This window comes from Corvus moneduloides, chromosome 8 (genome assembly GCF_009650955.1).
Source record: "Corvus moneduloides isolate bCorMon1 chromosome 8, bCorMon1.pri, whole genome shotgun sequence".
Lineage (NCBI taxonomy): Eukaryota > Metazoa > Chordata > Aves > Passeriformes > Corvidae > Corvus > Corvus moneduloides.
Genome location: NC_045483.1, coordinates 21,420,800 through 21,442,157, shown reverse-complemented (window position 1 = coordinate 21,442,157; position 21,358 = coordinate 21,420,800). Strand labels below are relative to the sequence as shown.

Genomic DNA, 21,358 nt, shown 5'->3' with positions numbered 1-21,358 from the left:
TCACCTGAACTAGGCTGCTTCTTATTGATTTTTAGGCAGAAAATTATTCAGCGTCTTCTCAGTATATACTTTAAAATTAAAGACCCAAACAGAAAGACAACCCTGGCCCTTCCCACCAAAAAATACATTCCAACAACTGTACCCTGTATATTTTACACCAGCTTGTTCCTCCCTCTAGTTTTTTAATTCATATTAATTTAAGTTTTTTGCTTAATTTCTATTTGCTCATTTGATGTCCTATTTCCTCAGAAAAACAAGTAATTAGTATTTTCAGGTACCAGAGTGGTGATCTTCACTCATAGCAAGCACCTGTGGCAGAGCCAAAGAAATCCCGTAAGACATAAAAGGGCAAAAAGGCTGTTGTACAATAATTGCCAACTGCAATAGCCAGAACAACAGAAACAGAGGAAGAAAGTACTGGTTTCTGAAAGACATTTGCAGGGTGTTTTTCTCAGAGTAGGCAGAAAATAAACAGTCACAAAGTTTAATAGTTCAGTGTCCAACCCTTGACACAGGCACATCCTTCCAGCTTAGGAAGGATTCCCACAAAATATATCAACCAGTAACACATGTATTTGGACAATTACAATGGCATGATTTCCCCTTCATTGTGAAGTGGTATATTCAGACACTGCAAAGTTTTAACAAAGCTGCTGTTTGTTCCTAAACATTCTCATAGCTGCTGCTGGAATTCTAACCCAAAATTATTTTCTTAGAATTCAAGAACTCTGTGCAGGACTGTGTCAACAGATGGGAATGGCAGGCTTATTCATTGATGCATACAGACTGATCTATCTCTGTTGCTGAGTGCTAGAAATATTAGCTCAAGAGATCGCCTACTTTAGAAAAATTCTTTAAGATAGTTCAGAAGTTTTCACCGAATTTTTAAGATAACTTGTTACTACAGCTTAAAAGCACTGTGTTAACTACTGGAGTTGCACAGCCTCTTCAATTCAATATTCAATTTCAACTTAAAGCACCCAACATATTTTTGCACTAATACTGAATTTCCCAAAATATTTTTTTCCCATATAGTGGAAGACTGTGATTCTGCTTTCCTATATTTGATAGTCCAATTTTGGACCTGCACACATCCCACTGACATAGATCTAGAACAAGCAAGATAGGAGAACATGTATGTATTCAGGTCTTTTTACACATATATTAGAAATAAGTAATTGAAATTAATTAATACCATTATCCACTGTCTTTAGCTCTCTTGTTAATCCCCTCAAAACCAGAACCAGTGACATCAGTTAAAGAGACAGGCCAGGACTGACATACTGGGTGCAGGGTGGTTCAGATGCTTAACTGGAACAGGGAGCTTACGTCCATCACCTCCCACACACCCCTGCACTCGCCTGTGTAAGGTCTGTGTGTTTCAGCTGCTCAGCAGAGGCACTGGCATCTGCAGCTGCAACTGCACCAGCTGACTCATGTGACCAGAAGGTACCACTGAATCCCTTGCAGCAGCTGCACTCCATCTGTGATCACTGGTTTGGGGACAGAAGCTGCAGTGTGTGTCAGTTGCTGTTTCCACTTCTTGTAAACAAGGTCATCTGATCATACAGTCACAGCAGCACCAGGGCAGGAGACCCCTTTCAGAATAAGCAGATGGCTCCATCGTTCAGGCACACAGCTTCTGAACGTGCAGCAAGTTTCGCAAGCAGTTTAGAGCCGGCTACATTCCCTGTTTGCTTTGGCCACAAATCCATAAAATTACAATCTTATCTGGTACAAAACTTCAAGAACTAATCAATTCAGATGTCTGAGAAACGATTACATGATACAATGATTACAGAGCTATATAAGTATGTAGATCAGAAGATACTTCCTGGCAAGTCTTCAATGTTATTCATGAGCAGTAGGAAAGCAAAATGTACTTCTCTCCCTGCAAATGCAAAACTGCACATCCACACTGGACACACAGACTGCTAAGCAGGGGCTTCCAGATCTCCTGATTAAATCAGATGGTCAACTTTAGGTGACCTCTTCCATCACACTACTAAAATGGTTTAAGTCTCAGTATTTTCCTCACACTACAGGCTACTCTGTCTGCTCTATGCTTTTGCCTGTAGGGGTGCATGGGTGCATAGATGCACAGAACCTTACCCTAGCAAAAATACATGTACATGTTCTCTTTGCACACAGCTTTGTCCTGCACTGTCCTGGCTTCCCCACTTAGAACCACTGCCCTTTTTCCCCATCACAATTCCTACGCATTCTGTAATCCAACCAACTCCCTCTTCACTGTTAAAGGCAATAGTTCTCTGTTCCACCTGCAAGCAAACTTTTCAGTGGGAATGAAGCAGCACACCATTACAAATTATACAGTAAGATTGCACTGCCTCCACATGACATCTTACTATTTCCAAAGACCCTTAGAGGAGGCTAGATAAATATCTGCCAGGAATGACAGAGATGCATCTCTGGCTGGATTGGGGGATTGAAACTAAATGATCTCTTGAGGTCTCTTTCTACAGTTCTATGAAAGGAAAGGCAATTAATGGGCAACTACTAAATTATTTTCACACAAGCCATTTAATCTGCTCTGATAGATGACCACCTTTAAAACAGCAGAATTCACTGTTCTGAGCACTAATTGGTACTCTTGGGGCTAGGCTTAACTCAGAAAAGACTGAACTGGCAATAGAGACTTATCTATTCTTTCAGTTGCTAACAAACGGTACAGCTTATTTTATGTTTTATTTGTGGTGCTTACATCTCTAAACGAGGATACTTTTAGAGCCAAATTAAGTGAAGAGAGTGATACTGTATTCACTGCTTTGGAAATGGAATATCTGATGTGATTCTGCCATTTTTATAATAGGGTAACAAGTAGGCATCAGTGGAAATTCTCTGACAAGTCAATTCTATAGAGTTTCACTAAAAAATCACTTTAAATGAGAGAACTGAAGTCCCAGCACAGGAAAAATACATATCATGTTATTCATTGCACACAAATGTCAGAACAACAGGACTAAGCTACAACAAAGCTCATTACCTGAGTATTTAGGAAAAATGCTGGCATTATATCCTGACTATGTCTCTCATGGAATTATGAAAAAACAATACACAATGAATAATACTTTATTAATTTAAACAGAGCAGGCAAACACAAGTGCCAACAAGAAATACATTCTATTCTTAGAATCCTAAGAGTTCACAAAAGCCTGAAGCTATTCAAGAATCAAATGAAATGTGTCTGCATTTTAAAATTCAGTTATAGTGTATCCTCTGTTATAGTAATTTTTTTTTCATTAAGAAACACAGTAAGAGAATGGAATAAAAATCCCATGTTAAATTCTCACTCTTTATTTTGGAACATGCAGCTCTTGCAGTGTAACTTGCAGCTTGAAGTTAAATAATTACTCTGACAGCTCAAAACCATCCCACAGCAATCTTTAATACATTCTCTTTCTAAGAGATACTAAGACAATGTATCTTCTAGGCTATTAAAATGTACAATTACTGATTTCTAAATTTTAGAAAAATTGCAGGTTTAGTGCTACATAGCATAACACAAAAATTAATACTCACGAGACAGACTTTGTCCAATTCTAAATTGTGTACTTCTGTGCAATAAAGACGCAGAAACCTTAGCTTCCTTAGCTAAAAAGCAGCAATCCCAGGAGATTTTGCATGCTCTGCAGCACAAGACTGCACCTTATTCTCAGTCTGCCCCCCATTCTCAACTAGAAAGAAACCACTATAGTTACAGAAATATGCAGCAGTATGGAAAAAAAAAATCATTCTGCATATTCAAAACTCAGTCTTCAAATACATCGGAGGTTGCACACAGTCCTGTCACGACTGCATTAACACCACACTTCGTCAACACCAGGAGTCAGTGAAGTTGAAACATTAGCACCATTTTTTAATGTGTTGAAAATATAAGAAAAGTGCCAACAGAAGTGGGGAGGGAAGTCCCCTTCTTCCGGACAATAATTTCTTACTGAATGCCCAAACTGCATTTACTAGAAACAGACCCCAGGAGGACAGGAGGGTGCAGCCCTCCTGTGCTGTCCGTGAAGCCTTTGCTATGAACACTGGGGGAGTGGCAAGCTGAAGTGCTGTACAGGAGTTCAGATCACTTGAACCTTCCGAGTCCAAGAGCTCAGTTCAGGGCTGTGGGTTCTCTGCTCACTCTGTGCAGGAGGGTGAGCTCAGAACAGGCAGCAAAAGGAAAAATGTTATTTCCTTGCTTTAAAGCATGTGAAGTACACACCGAGTAACAGTAATCGCTGTCAGGAATATTATCAGGAAGAAAAACAAGAGTAATCCCCCTGATTAGCTCTCTACACAGACGAGCCAAAGAGGTGATCCATGCCAGTCCGACTATTCCTGCAGAAATTGTCAAAGTGCTAGAAATCATTATGAGAGATCAATTTAACCTAATAACCTGTACTACGAGAGCTCCTGTAAGCGATGAAATTTGAGCTGGAATTACCATTTGGAATATTACAAAACATCTTTCCCTTAAAGGATCTTTTGATCTCTCTTCTGTACCACTTACAATATGGCTGTGGTAATCAAAGCAGATGACACAAGAAAACTTCTGTTGAAAGTCAGAGAGGAAAAATTTATATATGAGTTTAAGAGCAAGACTACAGAAGAACAATGAATCTGACACTAAAAACTTTTAAGCAAATACAGTTTTGATCCTTTAGCAGCTGTTTTTAGACTTCATATGCCACATAAAATATTTTGGATTCTCCATTGGCTTTAATATCCATTCTTCCCTTTCCCCTCCAGCACTCCTTCCCACTACCATGGAAGTGTTGTATCACACAACAGCCTCAGATACGCATCTCAGGCTACAAACCCAAGCTCCCCAGAAGAACATGAGCCTTGTTCTTAACTGCCAATCTTCTGTTACCAGAAGTTTTCTTCTCTTTTACATCAAATAAGCACTGTGCCATACCAGAATGAATTGATACTGATTTCCAGGAGCTGTTTAACAATAGACACTATTCTAATAGAGCCTTTAAAGCTACATAACAAAGTTGGGCTTTAATATACCATACACACAAAGGAACATGAACAGAGACAGGAGACTCAATTGAAACACTGTACTGATACATAAGCACAGTTTTAAAATACTGATGCAACCTGCTAACCACCCTGTATAAGGATTGTGCAGTTTACTTATTTAACATCTCCAACAGCAGGATGCAAAATAAAATTATACACTACAAGTAACACTTGAAAGTTTTGACTTTAAATTTAAGCAGATGTAAAGACTGCTCCATGAAAGAAGGTAGAAGTATTTCTGCTATAACTTAGAACCTTAACTTCTAGAAATTTTATGGAGGATTGCCTGTTACCAAGAATTCCATTAGTTGATTTCTATACTGCTAATTTGGATTGGTGCTGTAATTCAAAATAATTGCTTGAAGGGTGGACATGCAGAAAAATGAAGGAAAAAATACAGAGGGAGGAATCTTTAATAGAAATTCTGTAGCTAACCATAAATCATTCTTTCTGTCCATCTGACTCAAGCTTTTATGTGTACATATATATATATATATATATCACACAGAGGTGATAAAACAATTCTAGAGAAATCAAACTGCAATTTAAAGTAGTTTCTACAGAGGGAGCCAACACCTCAAGGAACTGGATTAAGAAAACATTCCAGATCAGCACAGAGTTCTTCCCAACCATCAAGCCCATTCACTACATTTACAAGTTTTTCAGATATCCTCAGCAAATCACCCAGATTCTTACTCTACAGAATTCCCAAGCATTTAATGCAAGTTTAATTAAAGAAGTGCTTAATTACATGTCATGGAACAAGCAGTGTCAATATACAATAGAATTTTACTTGCTTTGGGAGAAGGTGGCAATTTAAGAGACTGGTCATTCTAAGTTACTATCTAGTCATTAAAATTGAAGTTTAAGAGTTTTCCTTTGCAGCAATTCTAAAAATATTTGATTTTGTAAAAAGGAATATCAATTCCACAGTAGAGACTTTTACTGAAGTTTTCAGACAAGACTCTACACCAAGAAACAGGTCAATACGATACCTGATCTAAAAAAAAAGAGAAGGAAATCTAAAATAAAGTTGTGTAAAGATGACAGCTGGCAAGTTTCTTCATGAATCTGGGCACCTTGTTATAACTGCCATAACAGTTTTCCACATTAATTCATTGCCAAATCATATTTCATAATATATTAATCCACTCAAATGTAATTAAAAGTGAGGTATATTATATCAAGTAACTCAACAGCTGTGACAGGTTCATGTATCACCTCATCCATACAAATCACCTATACTGTCAGCATATGTTGAGAAGGCCAACAAAAGATTTAAAGCTTGGTATTTCTGATATTTTACTCTCTCTTCCCCCCGCTTCCACAAACAATTTTCTACCCTCTTTTTTAGGTTTAGGGGGGAAGAAGATGGATAAAAAACCAAAGGTATTTTAGAGAGACTTAACACCAACAGGACAAATCCTAAACCCAACACATAAGGAAGGATTTCTGCGAGCGTTACCGAAGATAAACTGCCCCCTCTAGTGGCACAGAACCCTCGGCTGTTTCCAAAAGCATTAGGGTGAGCAGCAGCATCCCTTTGGTGACCCCAGAATTCATGTCTGTCTCCCTGCAAGCTGAACTATCAATGACACACAGTTGCACAGTAATTGTGCTTGAGGTCGAGTCCCTCAGCTTTTGTACTGAAGTACTGTGATACACAGTGACTAACATGGGGTAACCCCCTCACCCCCAAACACAAGGAAAAGCCTCTACAACTTTCCTGTGACGTGCTTCAATCCCTTTGACATCCTCTAGCTCTCTAACATACATAGACTACTTCTAAATCCCTACTGTAGATTCTTCTCTTTTCAAAGCTTCACAGGCCCTGTGTAATCCCAAAACATCCCTACTATGACTCCAAGATTGACCCTTCCACTTAAAATATCTATTCATATTGCCTAAGCAAAACCAGAAAATACACACGCACCACCTCCTGCCAGATGTTACAGGTAAATCTAAACTCCATCAGTCACCAAAATAGCTGTCCTCAAATTTAAGAGTCCCCCTCTCCCTTGTGAAAAATAGCGAGTATGCAGGTAAGAACGAAATACCTAAATGAATCCCTCTCAGCTAACTTGCAGCAGAGCAACACATCTACTCTCCCGTCTGACCAGCACATCAAAAACTGACTGAAGAGAAAGCAAGCTCATATCTACCTTCTTCCTCTTCCTCACTTCATGGCCCTGATCTCTGTAAAAAGAAAGCTTATGAAATCAGAAATACAATGCAGATGCCACATTTCTTACTCTCTACTTCAACTAATTTTCAGACGTGTCCCATCACGGCCGGAACTGCTGAAAAAAAAGCAGTTTATAAAACTGTACAATGAGCAAGCAGTCAGTCAAAGCTGCACTAAAACAAGTGTTCTGAAGCATTGCTTACAGACTCAGTGGTACTACTGAACTCCAAATAATATTTTTAAAACTCACAATGACTATATTTTAGTCCCCTATTCATACAAGCTAGTCAAGCTACCAGAATTTTGCTAACAGCCCCTAGTTTAGTAAAACTAAATATTTTAGTTTTAAAATTTTAGTAAAATATTAGTAAGAAACTCCCAACTCCTCTGTCAACACTTACTCTACACAGTGAAGATGGACTCTGTATTAAAGCATTCCTACTTCAATATCAAGACAACTTAAATCACACCCCACCATTTGCTGCAGCTACCTTAAACGTATTCTCCTAAAAAAATTTTGATGTGGAACCATAGTAAAAAAAAAAAAAAAAAAATCAGCCTAGGCAACAGCATACACAAATCTATACTTGGCTAATATGACCTTTGGTTAAAGCCATTCAGTCCAATTCTGAGAATTAAAAATAGAAACAACTCTTGTAAAAGGACCATACAAAAGGTCAGGAAAAAGATTCCCATTTTTCTCAGAGTTTATATTTTTTTTTATTGTTCTCAGAAGGAGAAGAAATATATGCAACATTAAGGCCTCACCAACCTTACTATGTCCAAGTTTCCCTAGCAGTCCTGCAGGACTTGAAGGAGTTGAAGGGGATTGGTTGGGTTAGGGAAGGTGGGGAAACATCTGCAGGACATCCCTTGACCCACAAATGCACGGTTCCCTTGCAAAACACCCACGCAAACTGAAGACACTCCTGTTCCCCCATCTTTGTTATTCCCGCTGCAGAATAGCAGACTCGCCACTGAAAACAAGTATGTTAATTGATGTTCATTGCTCATCTGATTCCCTACAACAGGGGCATGGCTTGGTTTGATCACCACTTCAGTTGGTGATCTTCTAACTAATCTGCTAATTCTACATGGAAACAGGTTGAGCTGTGGGACAGTACCCTCCACCCTTCATGAGCTACATTCAGAAGCCAGTTGGGGCCGGGAAGGGGGTAGATATTTCCAGCTGAGTTCTGAAAACAGTGCATATATGCACAAACTTAATAGCTTTAGTGCTTATAAATTCCTGTTAGATAAAAGAAGTGTACAAAAAATGAAAAGACAAATTTAGAAGGCTGCTACAGCCAAAGTGAATTGAAAGCAGGAAAAAAATAATTGTGATCTTTCATACTTTAGCTCTTAAAATAGAAGTTAAGCACGATGCCATGCCTGTAAACCAATGCCAGTCTTAGAGCTGTACTTATCTCTCTAGATAACTAAGACTCAAGGACTAAACATCAAGCCAAGTCAGGGTAACAGGCTCAGTTACCTTTGGAGATAAGGCATTCATTAGTGAACAAAATTTGTATTTTTATTAACAACAACTACAGAAGTGATCTCTGAGAAACTGAAGGACAGCTGACAGTCAGATAAATCACCTTGATATTACTAGATGAAGAATGCCCAAAAAGGTCTTCTTTACTACTAGGGAAGACAATATAAAAGCTGCTGACATTTTAAAGACTGAAAGATTAATTACTTTAAGTAGGAGGATTTTGGCACTGAATAGTAATACGTGCAGACTAACTTTGTATTTGACTCAAAAACATTAGGACAATATCAAGACAATACCTTAATCATAAGGGCACTGTACCTAAGAATAAGTTTATAACCAAACCAGCAACAATTACCCTAGTGGTAAGTTGTCTTGCTCATTTCCTAGAACTGGCATTTCTTTTAAATATGGAAGTCGAGTTAAACATCAGAGAAGTTTAATTAAGTATCTAACAACTCATCTGTAAGTTAAATTAGAAAATACAGCTTGAAGGACTGAAAGTGCTCCAAAGTTCAACAATGTGCAATCTGTTGTGTTCACATGGTCCAAGAAGAAGAGTACATAGTATTAGAAAAGTTCCAAAGGTCTCTCCTGAAAACAACGTGACACTGACCTACGGGAGTTTTTCCCTGGTCAAGTATCCAGTGACATTCAAGATGACAAGATCAATGGCAAAAGCATGTTCAACCTCTATCATTACACCCAACAACATATAAATCATCTCAGGAGCTAATGCAGTGTGTACCACAAAACACCAAAGAAGGGTTTCTGTTACAGCTAATTCATGTAAATCTTGAGTTTTATTGAATTTTCTGTACTGAACAAAATTTAATAAAGAACTAGTTTAATAAAATTAGTTCAACCCTCCATTTAGGAAGTGACTATGCTGTAAACATACCAATAACACACACGCAATTAACTAATATACAATATACCTAAAATAAAAAGCTGAAAGAGCATTTAACTACTTCAAATGAAATATCTCACATCAAATCGTTTAATAAGTATCTATTGAGCAAATAAAGCTTGTGTACTCAGTACAACTTGTACTGTCCAAAATACAGACCTGTATGTGATTTAACTTGTGTTTCACCTCTCAGCATGCTAATACTTTAAACACTTCTAGCTTATAGAATCCAAAATGGGTTAATCATAGTTACGCTGTCCATAAGTGTTCTATCATTAGAGAGTGTGGTCTGCATAAAACCAATCTCATCTACTCTTCAAAGGCAACTGCTGTTGCGTGTCTTTTGCCTGGAGCTCAAGCAGTTTTAATGTCACAGGTACATTACCATGATGTACTAACTTAGGTTAAATGTCTTTTTCCATTCTCTGAAAGAATATGGGACACTCGGTTAGTAATTCTATCACTAAGGCTTTTAGAAAAAAATCTTTTCCAGAGGAATTAAATCCTTGTTACCAGAATACATTTTTACTGCTTGAAATCTGTGACCTTACTGAGAAACATCCGAACTTTTAACATGGGAAAACCTGACAGCTGCAGATATTAATTCATCTGAAACAGGTACATTATCTTACATGAGGACAAACTGTATAAGTCTTTTGGATATATCATTAAATAATGCAAAGTAATGCTAATGTAATAATGGAAACAGACAATTATGTGCAAGAGCCTGAAGTTTAAAATAGTAAGAAAAAAACCCAGTGTTTGTCTTCTATCTAAGCATGCAGATGAACACAAATGGGACCAAAATCCCGACTATCTCTACCCTGAAAGTAAGAAATGTGAAAGTAATGCCACAAATCTGTATCTAATTTAGAAATTAACATGGGCATTTAGGATGAACATTTAAATGGGGTATTTAAATTGCATTAGTACTAAGAGCAGTTAATAAAAGAATTTTTACACAAAATTAATGAAAAGATTTTTAAATCTCTTTTTTCAACAATTAATTTTCAAACAAACTTTGCAATTTACAGCAGACAATACTAAAGAGCAAAAGCTAACATTTTTGCTTCAGGTATTTAACAATAAGATATGTATATACATTTAAAAGTATATAGGGAACATGCATGTATATCACCATAAAAAAAGCTTACAGTTCTTTGTGCTTCTCCTCTGCCAAAATCTGGTCATTTGGCTTCAGCCCATACCTTGGAAAGAAAAAGAAAAAACACAAAGCAGTTACTCACACGAGAATATAGCCATAAAATGTAGTTCTACAGCTTCAAATTAATAAACTATGCATTTGTTGATTCAGATACCTCAGGTATTGCAAAGACACCCACAAAGCTTTCTAAAAGATTATTACACGTTTCTCAAAGTAAATTTAACATCACACAAAATTTTGCTTTATATCATGGCTTCAAACTCTACTGGATACTTTGGCTGACTATCTACCAGAAATCACTGCACTTCATACCATGAACTATACATCGATCTTACCATTTGAATCTGACAAAACATGAAAGTGAGGATTACAGACAATAGAAACACTAAATGTGGCCCTAGTGTTTCTCCCTGTACCAAATAAAACTATTAAAATAAACACCAAAATAATTCTGAAGAAGAAAATATACTTTAACAACAGGCTATTTAGGAAAACTTCTGCAGTCCATACAAGCAACTTCTGATAAAACTAAGTGCTTGAGAGAAAGCAACTTTCTTCGCTAGCTTAACCTAATAGTTAATTTAACAGAATAGGCTGCCAACACTGCCTGATCAGAGGGAAAAAAGAGTGCAGTCTCTGCCAGGACAGCCTACTGCTAGCCATGCTGCAGCCTGCACTGTCACTCACTTTGGAAAACCTTTACAGAGTGACCTCACTTTTGTTCTGCCTCAGAGCAAAATCTTCTGACATCTCAAAATATTCCATTATTGCTATAGTATTCTCTGGGGTTTGGGTTTTTTCTCTTGGATTTGGTGGGTTGCTTGGTTGATAAGACAGTCATTCATAATGTAAGCAGCTAAAAGTCAAGTGTCCATTGAACAACTCTGCTAACAGCTATCTGCTCCCACTGCAGAAGGTTCCCACTGTCCCTTTGCCCTGTGGTTTTGTTCCTTGCTCCAGACAACTGCAAAACCACAAAATATTCCTCCTGAGGAAAGATTCTGGTCACCAACAACTACACTCAAGCTACCTTGCAAAATTATTTTTGTTTATAATAAACAGGCAAAATACCCTTTTTCTATTCCTTACAGCATTTTCTGATGATACACTCTGAATAAAATGCAAGCACCGATGCCGGACACATTCTCAAGCTCACTCACTAGTGCTCACTACATTCAGATGTACAACACACTGAGTGGCTGATTTTTCTTGTTTACAAATGCAGAGACTGCCCCAGGTTATTTGCTACAGTATCATGCTGACTTGAAGCCATTTATCCACTTTGCGGCCAAAGCCCTGGTGCAGACACTCCTAATCAGGATACAGTGGAGTTCATCCATGATCTCCTTCCAAGTGCAGGGCTCACATTTGACTCAGGGTAAGCAGACTGTACTGTACAGATTCAGGTCACTTGTTTTAATTGCCCAGTCTTCTTTGTACTTTACCATCCTGTCAGTCTTTACGACAAATTTTAACTGCTATGATCTTACAGTTACTTTCAACTTAATGTTTTCAGAAATCAACAGTATCAGGCTCTTCTTCTTTAATGAAAAAGGGTCTAGCCCAATACCAGTCTCTTCATAATGCTGCTACACCTCCCTGATATCTTCATGTGTCTTGTCTTACTAAGCATTTCACTGATAGCAAACACTCATATATTCAGAGAAAACACAAGGAGTTACCAGGAAATTCTAAAAGGAACATCTTTCAGAAGTGAAATGACACTACCTCTTCTTATGAAACTTGCAATCTGACATAAGGTGAAATCAGGCCTTTGTCCAAAGGATTTATCTGGCATAGACAGATACACTAATATGCAATCCATTTTGCAAATGGAGATCATTTAGTCCATTAACAAATATACTCACAGAAAGCCACAGACATTCTTCACTAAAAATTAAGCTGCATGCTTTTCCTCTACCAATAGTCAGACTACTTCAGCTTCTCCTGAATACAATTTTCTCTGCTGAGAATATAGAAATAAAATCTACCTTTGCGCTTTTCAAAGCTTCCAGAATCCTTGTTACTACACTTTTTTTTAACCACAATTTCACCTCCACAGTTATTTAGAGGGGAAAAACCCAAACAAATAAAACCTGTCACTACTTATTCAGCTTAGTAAGTCAGCTACTACAGAAACCATGTAACATAAGGGGAATGTTACTCAAGAGATGTGTGATTTTGGGCTATGTTACTGACATACCACAGAGGGGCTAGGAGGGACATAGTTGCTATCCCTAAGGTTTGCAGAATGGATCCATCAGTGAACCTTAGCTACACAATCTTTTTCACCACCACCACCACCTTCTTGTACTATGAAAACCATTTTTTAAAAAATATTCTTCCTTGATCCCTAAAGACATTGCTTTGATAGCAAGTTGTCAAAGAAAACTTCTCACAAAGCGACATGCTTATAGAGCTCAAACTTTTATCAGTACTTTATGCATTAAGATGTATATTGTATTTCATACATAGCTGCTGAACTATTTAATAAATTTAAATGTGCAACTATAACAGTGAGCAGTTTACACAGTATTTTCCCAACATGTGCCTCATAGGCAAGATTAATAAGCACCAGTTGGGTCTTCCTAACTGATGAAGGTTAGACTTGTTAGAATTTCTCTTAAAAAACTTTAAGGAGCTAACAATACTAAGTGCAAAATTGAAGCTAAAGATAAGCAGTCAAAAAATTTAAAATAAGGACATCTAAACCCTCTAAGCAACCAGAACAACAAATTGTGAATGTATTATAGATTTAATTGCCTGGTATTAAACTAGTGAGTAGAAGAGAAGCATATATGCTATGGAAGTGAGCAAAGGAGTGATCGCAACTTCACTTTTTTCTACTCTGAAATTCTAAGTTCAACACATCCTAGAGCATTAAATAATTATTATTCTTTTCAACTATCCAGTAGCAAACTGTGATAGCTTCACAATTTTACTAGTCTCTTCAGCACTGCTTGAACTCCCATTTAATAAAAGGGGGCTTAAGAGTAAAAACATGCAAAAGGGTCTATAGCCCAACTGTAGGTAAGTGTCAAAACACACCGCAGTACCTTTCAAAAATGATATATTTAAGCCCTTTGATTTGTCCTTCACAAACATTTAATCTACTGGAAGAGTAGCCACTGTTCCAGACACTCCCTTCAGAACAGCAGTTGTCCATGAAGCTGGGCAGCAAAGGGTCAGGCCTCCAGGAATTATCACAGTGCACAGCTGCCCCTGTGCACTGAGCTGCGCAGCTGCCGGTGCCGATACGTACGCACACCCGGCCTCTGAGCATCACAGCTGATGGCTTCTGACAGCCCCACAGTCACTGCACCTTGGGCAAAACTTCCAGTTCTCAGAGCACCTTCTTCCCCAAACTCAGTTGCTTATGAAGTTTCTTAAGCCACAGCAGCTTGGTTTAACCTCTAGATGTCATTGTACCAGGGTCACTCCAACATACCCTATTTAATCAAAGATTAGGTGTCCTAGCTGCAAATAGGTGCTAACAGAAATCATAATTCTATCATCCATCTCTAATGAAGTTTAAATTAAAAGTTTCACAATGCTATACATCACTATTTTCAGTTTCAACGTAATTTTTTTACACAGTATTCTTTCTGACCTTACAAAAAGACATGTTTATACATTTAACTTACCAGGACAAATGAGCAATCTCATGCCCCTATATTTCACCAAGAAACAAAGGCCCAACTAATTATAAATTCACAACTATATAAATCTTAAATATTTTTCCTTTCCACAAGCCTGGAAATAAAGTAACAGACCCAGACTAAAACATTATTGCAGGCATTCTGCAGACATGGTATTGGGGAGTCAGATGGCGTCAAGGAAATTTGCTCTAAGTATTTGCTAAATATACTCTATGAAAAAAAATGCCAAGGCCACTTGGAAGAGATTTATTCCAACAGCTAGAGGTACGATGCTGACCAATACATTCTATTTGGTTACAGTGCTAAAAAAAGGTGGTATATTCTTTGCTTCTTCATGTACATGACATGGTTAGCATTCACCTGCAAGTTTATCATCTCAATTTCAATTTTTGCAGAAACGTATAATTTTTATTAAATGCCTGCTTTTCATTTTTTAAGCATACCAGAACTTCCAAGTTCAACTTGTGCAACACATTTTAAAAATTCTTTTGAAATAGTACTCCTACAACTTCAGGATTTTTTATTTCCCAGCTCCTAATATAAGAGAGAATGAAAATTAATGTACTTGGACAGTAGTCAGCATTTTTACAATAATGTTTTTAATGTAACAAACAGCCATAAGGCACAGTTCCCTTCAGGCAGCATCCAATTTCACAAAGCCTTAACCAAATTAAAAAGAAAACACAGCCTGCATTAAATATGCACTGCTAATAAACTCCAAACATACATCAAGTTCAGATCTGCTCTATCAAGAATTTACTGAAAAGATGGTAAAATTCACCTGTTCTAAAGTCCAAATTAAAACTGGTGATGAGCAAACAGGTTTCAAAAACAGCAATAGATCTTCATAGCTTGAAGATTAAGTCACCTTTCAAAATTTCTGACTTGAATCCATCAATCTAAGCAAAACCTTCTATAGAAAAAATAAGTAATAATTGCACAGATATCAAAATGAAAATCAGCACACACATATACATGCTGCTTGAGCCAGAAGAGCCAAGATGAAATGCAGACTACCCACAAGGATGTACAATAAAACTGCAGAAGTATGAGAGCACTATTTTGATCACTATTTTCAAGAATACTTGTGATGAACAAGACACTAGAGATTAAAGTATTTTTTGGGATTAACCATCAATGTGAGCAGTCAGCAAAAAAAAACTATAGTAAAACTATTTCCGTAATACAAAGCTGGGGCAGTAAAGCATTCCCAGAAGCCCTAAATATTTATCTGCACAGACATTCCTCTGCTTTGCTTGATGTACAAATAAATACAAACTTCTTGCCTCAGTACATGGCTCTGACTAACCTTACTCACCTTTAAATGCATTTGGGCTTTGGCATTCCATAAGCTTATTGCATTTGACATGCTTTGCTGCACTTACTGCTTTAAGTATTCCCCAGATCGATTAAAAATTCAATACGTGAAAGGGCAGATCTCCAACATGTTCTTTGAACTTTGCAGAAAAGTCATCAAAAAAGAGGAACAGAGTGTGATTTCTCCATCAGACACCTAAAGTGCATTGGTTGCATTTAACTGGACAAGACAAGTAGATTTTATTTATACTAGGCTATGCTTCATCAATAAAAGAAGAAACCTTTTAAGACAAAGCTCTGCTGAAGCATTTCTTCATAGATTTTCAAAAACGTCATTAAGGAACTTTAAGGATTTCCCTCTAGTCTTATTGTATCTTAGATTAATCTAAAGAAGGTTGCATAAGAATGATTCAGCAATCCTGCTGCTTCAACTTTCAAGTGATGTTAAGGATACCTTCACTAGTCTGAAAAAAAAAAAAAGGTAACAGTCCTTTTTCTTTTACTTTTTCTTAATGATTAATCTTGTCATAACTAGAACAAGGCATCTTTGGGACATTGTGTTCACGTGTCCTCTTTCAGAGTATATTGACTGATTTCTATGCAGTTCTCACATACCGCGAGATCTTTCAGGTCAGAAACACAGCCATGTGTGAGCCTGCTACAACAGTGCATCCTCGTGAGCATTTACAGGCCAATGCATACAGTAAGCCCAGCTCACAAAATATTTCCAACGCATCAGATTTACGGGTGCTGGGTACAGAAGGTCAGTCTGTTACTCAAGCTCCATCTGCAATTGATCAGACCTAATAAGTAATGCTGCCATAAGTGCTAACTCCATTTCTTCTGACTTGATCTATACAGAGATCAAAAACCAGTAAGGAAACTGTTTTTCCTACAGTAGTAAAATAGCACTTGAAGTATTTCTGCATTTTTGACAAGGCTACAGCTGCTTAGAAATTTCAGTTAAGTCTAATGTAGCCTTACTCTTCCCATTAGCCCAATAATCTTTCCCATGCACACAAATACAGTGTGAGGGACATAACTTGTATGTGTTTGGATCATTACTTTGAGCTAAGCCAGATTCTCGGGCTGTGAATTTTCTAAATCCAGACCAAAAAAAATCCACAACCCAGACCACACCTGGTATGTAAATTTAGCAGCCCAATTCATCATAGACGAGATGACACCAGCTAAACCAAATTAAAGTTTTCTGTAACTGGCAGATACAAGGACCTTAGTCCAAATATTTAAGACATGTTTTTTCCTTCCCTCCATTAAAAAACAAACCAACCAAACAAAACAAAACAAAACAAAAACCAAAAAAACCAAACAAACCAAAACCAAACCCAAACAGTAAAGGCCTTTGATTCATACTCTGAAAGTCTTGGTGTCTTGCCTGACTTGCACTGTTTTTACTCCACCAGTTTAATATGTTTACTTTTTAATTTTTTTCCTGTAAATTCCATTGTTGCCTGGTTTCCCAGTTTCACCATCTGAAATGCACCACACTGTTGGTTCCCTCAAAATTTCTCCCCCTCTTTAACCTCCCTCCTATTCCATAACAGGGCAGCTGGTCCTCCCTATCTGTTCACATTCCTTCTTGGCCTCAACTTGACAGCAGAACAGAGACCTTTTCTACACTAATTTCTGGGTTTAGTGACAGCTCATCATTATTCACTGTTACTTAAGGATGATCTTGTAACAGGTTAGACCATTTTAGAAAAATTCCTTACTGAATAGATTCTACTTTGCTGACAAATATAAAAGTCCAGATTGTCATCTCTGAAAAACTGAAATATTAAAGGTAGACTGTATGATAGCAATACAACCCCAAAGAAAGCCTGCTTCCAGAACAAAATCCTAAGTTTTGCAATGGCCCCACTTATACCAACAGAAGAGGAAATTGCCTAAAACACCTTTTAGATATTCCTTTAGGAAAATATTAAACTGTGAGAGAATGCATAAATCAGATTGACTTCCATGACATGGATCAGTGCTAGACCCAACACTATGCCACACATTCATGAGTGATCTGGCGTTAAGCACAGAAGCTATGAAATGGAAACTCCATCAACTGATGAAATCCACAGATGACAGCAGACTGGCAAGGGTATGTCATGACAACGGAACACACTAGCAGACAGTAAGACTTCAAAATACAAATACATGCGAAGCTAAATAGGTAAATTAAAAGCATAAAAACATGGGCAGGGGTAAAGGCATCCCACAGAGTAGTAACTTGGAGAGAGGAGAAATAAGGTCTTATGAACTGCAACTAACTCAACCTGAGCTTCCAACTCACATCAAGCATTTCAGACAGCAATGTGATACTACAATACAGAAATAGGAATGAGCAAACAAACAGAACAAAAATTAGCAAAAAGACCCCAGAGTGAGCTTTCAGCCTCACTAATTATTTCATTTTATTCAATTTTCAAACAGAAAAATTTGTAGCCAGTGTTCAGTTTCCGAAGAAGAAATGTAGGTAGGAGTAAAGCACACACTAGTGCTAGTGAGGAGAAGAAGACTTGAGAAAACAGCAACAGAAGGTTAAGATACTTCTATCTTAACCTTCTAAAAAATGTAGAAAATAAATTACTTCAGAGAAAGTAAATTACTTCATAGTTAATAAGAAATAAATTACTTCATAGTTATCAATGACAAATAATCAAATTTGGTTTGGGAAAGAGCACGTACATTGACTGGCAGAGAATTACACTGCTGAACTAAACTAAAGCATCTGCTTAGGGAAAAAAATAACTGCAACTCAAATCACAGATACTGGGCATTTCATTTAAAAAAAAAAAATTCCAGAGTTTAAACCTTGCTATGGGACTAGATATGTCAGGGCTGAGAGAATGAAGAACCATCTTGGAGAAGCCATGATGCAAATTTCTAGTGTTTTCCTTTTTACTCAGTTCCTGTCTACTATTATGACTGGAGTCTTATTTGGCTGCCTCACTTCCTATACAAATCTCTCTTTTTCAGAAAAAAAATTTGAATTTCTGAGTGAAAGGGATCACAAAAATATTAGCAGAAAAAAAATTTTTACCACATTACTTATTATGAAAGATGGATTTAAATATCAACACAGAATTAACTTAAAATTACACTACTGAAACCTAAAAGAAAAAAGAAATACAGTTTCTCATGGCATAAATTAAAGCACTTTGTTTCCCCCATTTATTGCATGGATATGATCGCTAATTTAAATATTAAAATTACTAAAAATTACTGTACTAAAAGTACAGTTTTTTCTGATATTTTTTTCTTTCATCCTTGCTCAATATTTTCCTAGTTGTTTCCAAATTATTCCGTGTAATAAGGTAAGACGCCCCACTGATAACATGGGTGGAAATCAGGACTTTAATCAGCTATTAATATTGTAAGACAGATTTAAAGGGCTTTTGAAATTGAAGTCAAAACAATAATAGGTTTAAATGATTAAAAGGGATTAAGAAAGCCAGGAAAGTTCAAAGCCTGTTAATCACCAGACTGCAAAAAACTATGATCATTTAATAGGGTCAGCCCTATCACTCTGGACTTAAGCATAGAGAAGTGGCCTTGTCAAAACAGTTTCCTTAACTACAAACTAGGGAGCTAAAAATTTAAGACAGCTAAACACTTGCTGTATATAGATATAGAAAAATGTTTTTCGGTCAACATTTTTAAAATATCTGAATATAAGCATCTTTTTAAAAGCTGTACACACTCTGCATTTTTTTTTTTTAATTGGTACTCTGAATTCTAGACCCATTGTACCAGTAGAAATACACTTTGCTGATCTCTAGTAACTTTATCAGGGGATAAAACATCAATTCGATTTGTGCAGAACTATAGGTATTCTCCTCATAGACTGAACTCTAACATACTCCATTAATATTATCCCTTTGAGCTTTGAATATTTAACCATTTCTTTAGTTTTACCAGTCTTTTTGCATTCTGTTCTGAAATGATCATCTAATATTTACACACATATTTTCTTCAACCAGAAATAAACATTCATTTGCAGCTTAATTCATTTTGATTATAAACACAAAGCAGTTTCCACAATCATGCATTAAAGTTTTATTTGCATAAAACTTACTGAAAAACACCAACTGAAGTACCACGTACATAATCCAGACTGAAGGGTTCCTGTTCTTTTCCTAGTCACCCACAATTACTTGCTATTATCACGTTAAAATTTATTGTTCAGACCAACTCGTACCAGTTCTACAACAGATCCTGTCACCACTAAGTATGGAAAATCCCCAAACACTTCCCCTGCCCCATAAGGAGCTCTGCTTTGAGAATTTTGTATTTATTTATATATATATGCGCATATATATCATTCAGAGAAGGCACAGTAGTGTGGTTCTGCATGTGACCCTCAGATTTATATATTATTTTACTGATTTCACCTAAATAAAGTCTCCCTGTTTGCCATATATGAATAGCACTGCCAGCTACTCAATTTATACTTGAAAACAAACCCTTCATCGCCTTCTCAGGAGAAGGCAGACTTACAATGCTATCAGGATGAACTTCAATAGGCTCTACATCAACAATAAAACACAGGTTAATACTTTGGACACTAACAAAGGCAGGAACATCACACTGCTGCAAACATAAGACCATGTTGGGTTCCATTAGCACGAAGTACATTTCACAGCTGAATTACAACTCTGTCTCCATACTAGATCTGTTCTATCTCTAAAAGAACAAATGAAAACAGAATCTCTAAAATACAATTATTTTAGCAGCTCTAGTACAAAAAAATAAATGCCACACTAATAAAAATTAATTAAGACAGAGAAAGACATCTGTTCACCAGTGAAGACCTCACAAATCACCAAGTCAGACCAGAAGCAACAAAATCCTCCAAAAGGAAGGAACTGAAAGTTCTAAGGTTGTATTAAATCTTGATTGATATTGAACATCTAACTGTCTTCAAAATGCTAAGAATTGACCTTGTCATCATTCACAGGGAGACACAGAAAAAGACTGGTGTGTCATATTTAATAAAAGCCACATTGTTCCATTTAGAAATGATAAGAAAACTAACAGCAAGTCTTACATATCAGTTAAAACCTCTCTTATTTCTTTTAAAAATATAGTTTAAAATGTATTCCATTTTCCTATTAGACAGTTTTATCAATGTGTTTCTGTTTGCTAGGCTGAAGTACTAATTTCATATTATTACTGCAACCAAAATGAGTCTCAGTGCTGTCTAAAAGCTACATCATCCCCATCACCTGTGTCTGTACCCAAGGGCTTGTTACAGGACAGTCCAGCTTATAGAAACTTATATAGATTAATTACCAGGGAATTCATGTACCTTAATTTGCCTTCTCTACAAAACATTTTTAACACTGATTAGAGCAAACAGAAAGCTACAGACAAACGTTACAGCTACTGTGAAATTTCAGCCATGCTGAAAGAACATATCCAAGTCATTAAAACCATCAGCTTTAATAAAAAAGTAGCATATAGAAAATGGCAGAGAAGGCTTTTGTACTGCACTGAAAATTTAAATTCTATCCTGAAAAACAAATGAGGTATACCAAGATGGAGATTTAGGGAAGTGTTCTTGAGAGATTAAGTCCTTGCT

General features: G+C 36.8%; 1 protein-coding gene across 2 annotated transcripts in view; it reads right to left on the bottom strand.

Annotated features, from left to right (window-relative positions):
• The window catches only part of ADK (adenosine kinase), a 272,381-nt gene that overhangs the window by 227,164 nt on the left and 23,859 nt on the right, over window positions 1-21,358 (bottom strand). For both annotated transcript variants that reach the window (XM_032115798.1, XM_032115799.1), the window contains exon 3: window positions 10,779-10,832. In XM_032115798.1, the coding sequence (XP_031971689.1) occupies window positions 10,779-10,832 (54 nt within the window). The remainder of the gene's footprint in view (window positions 1-10,778; window positions 10,833-21,358) is intronic.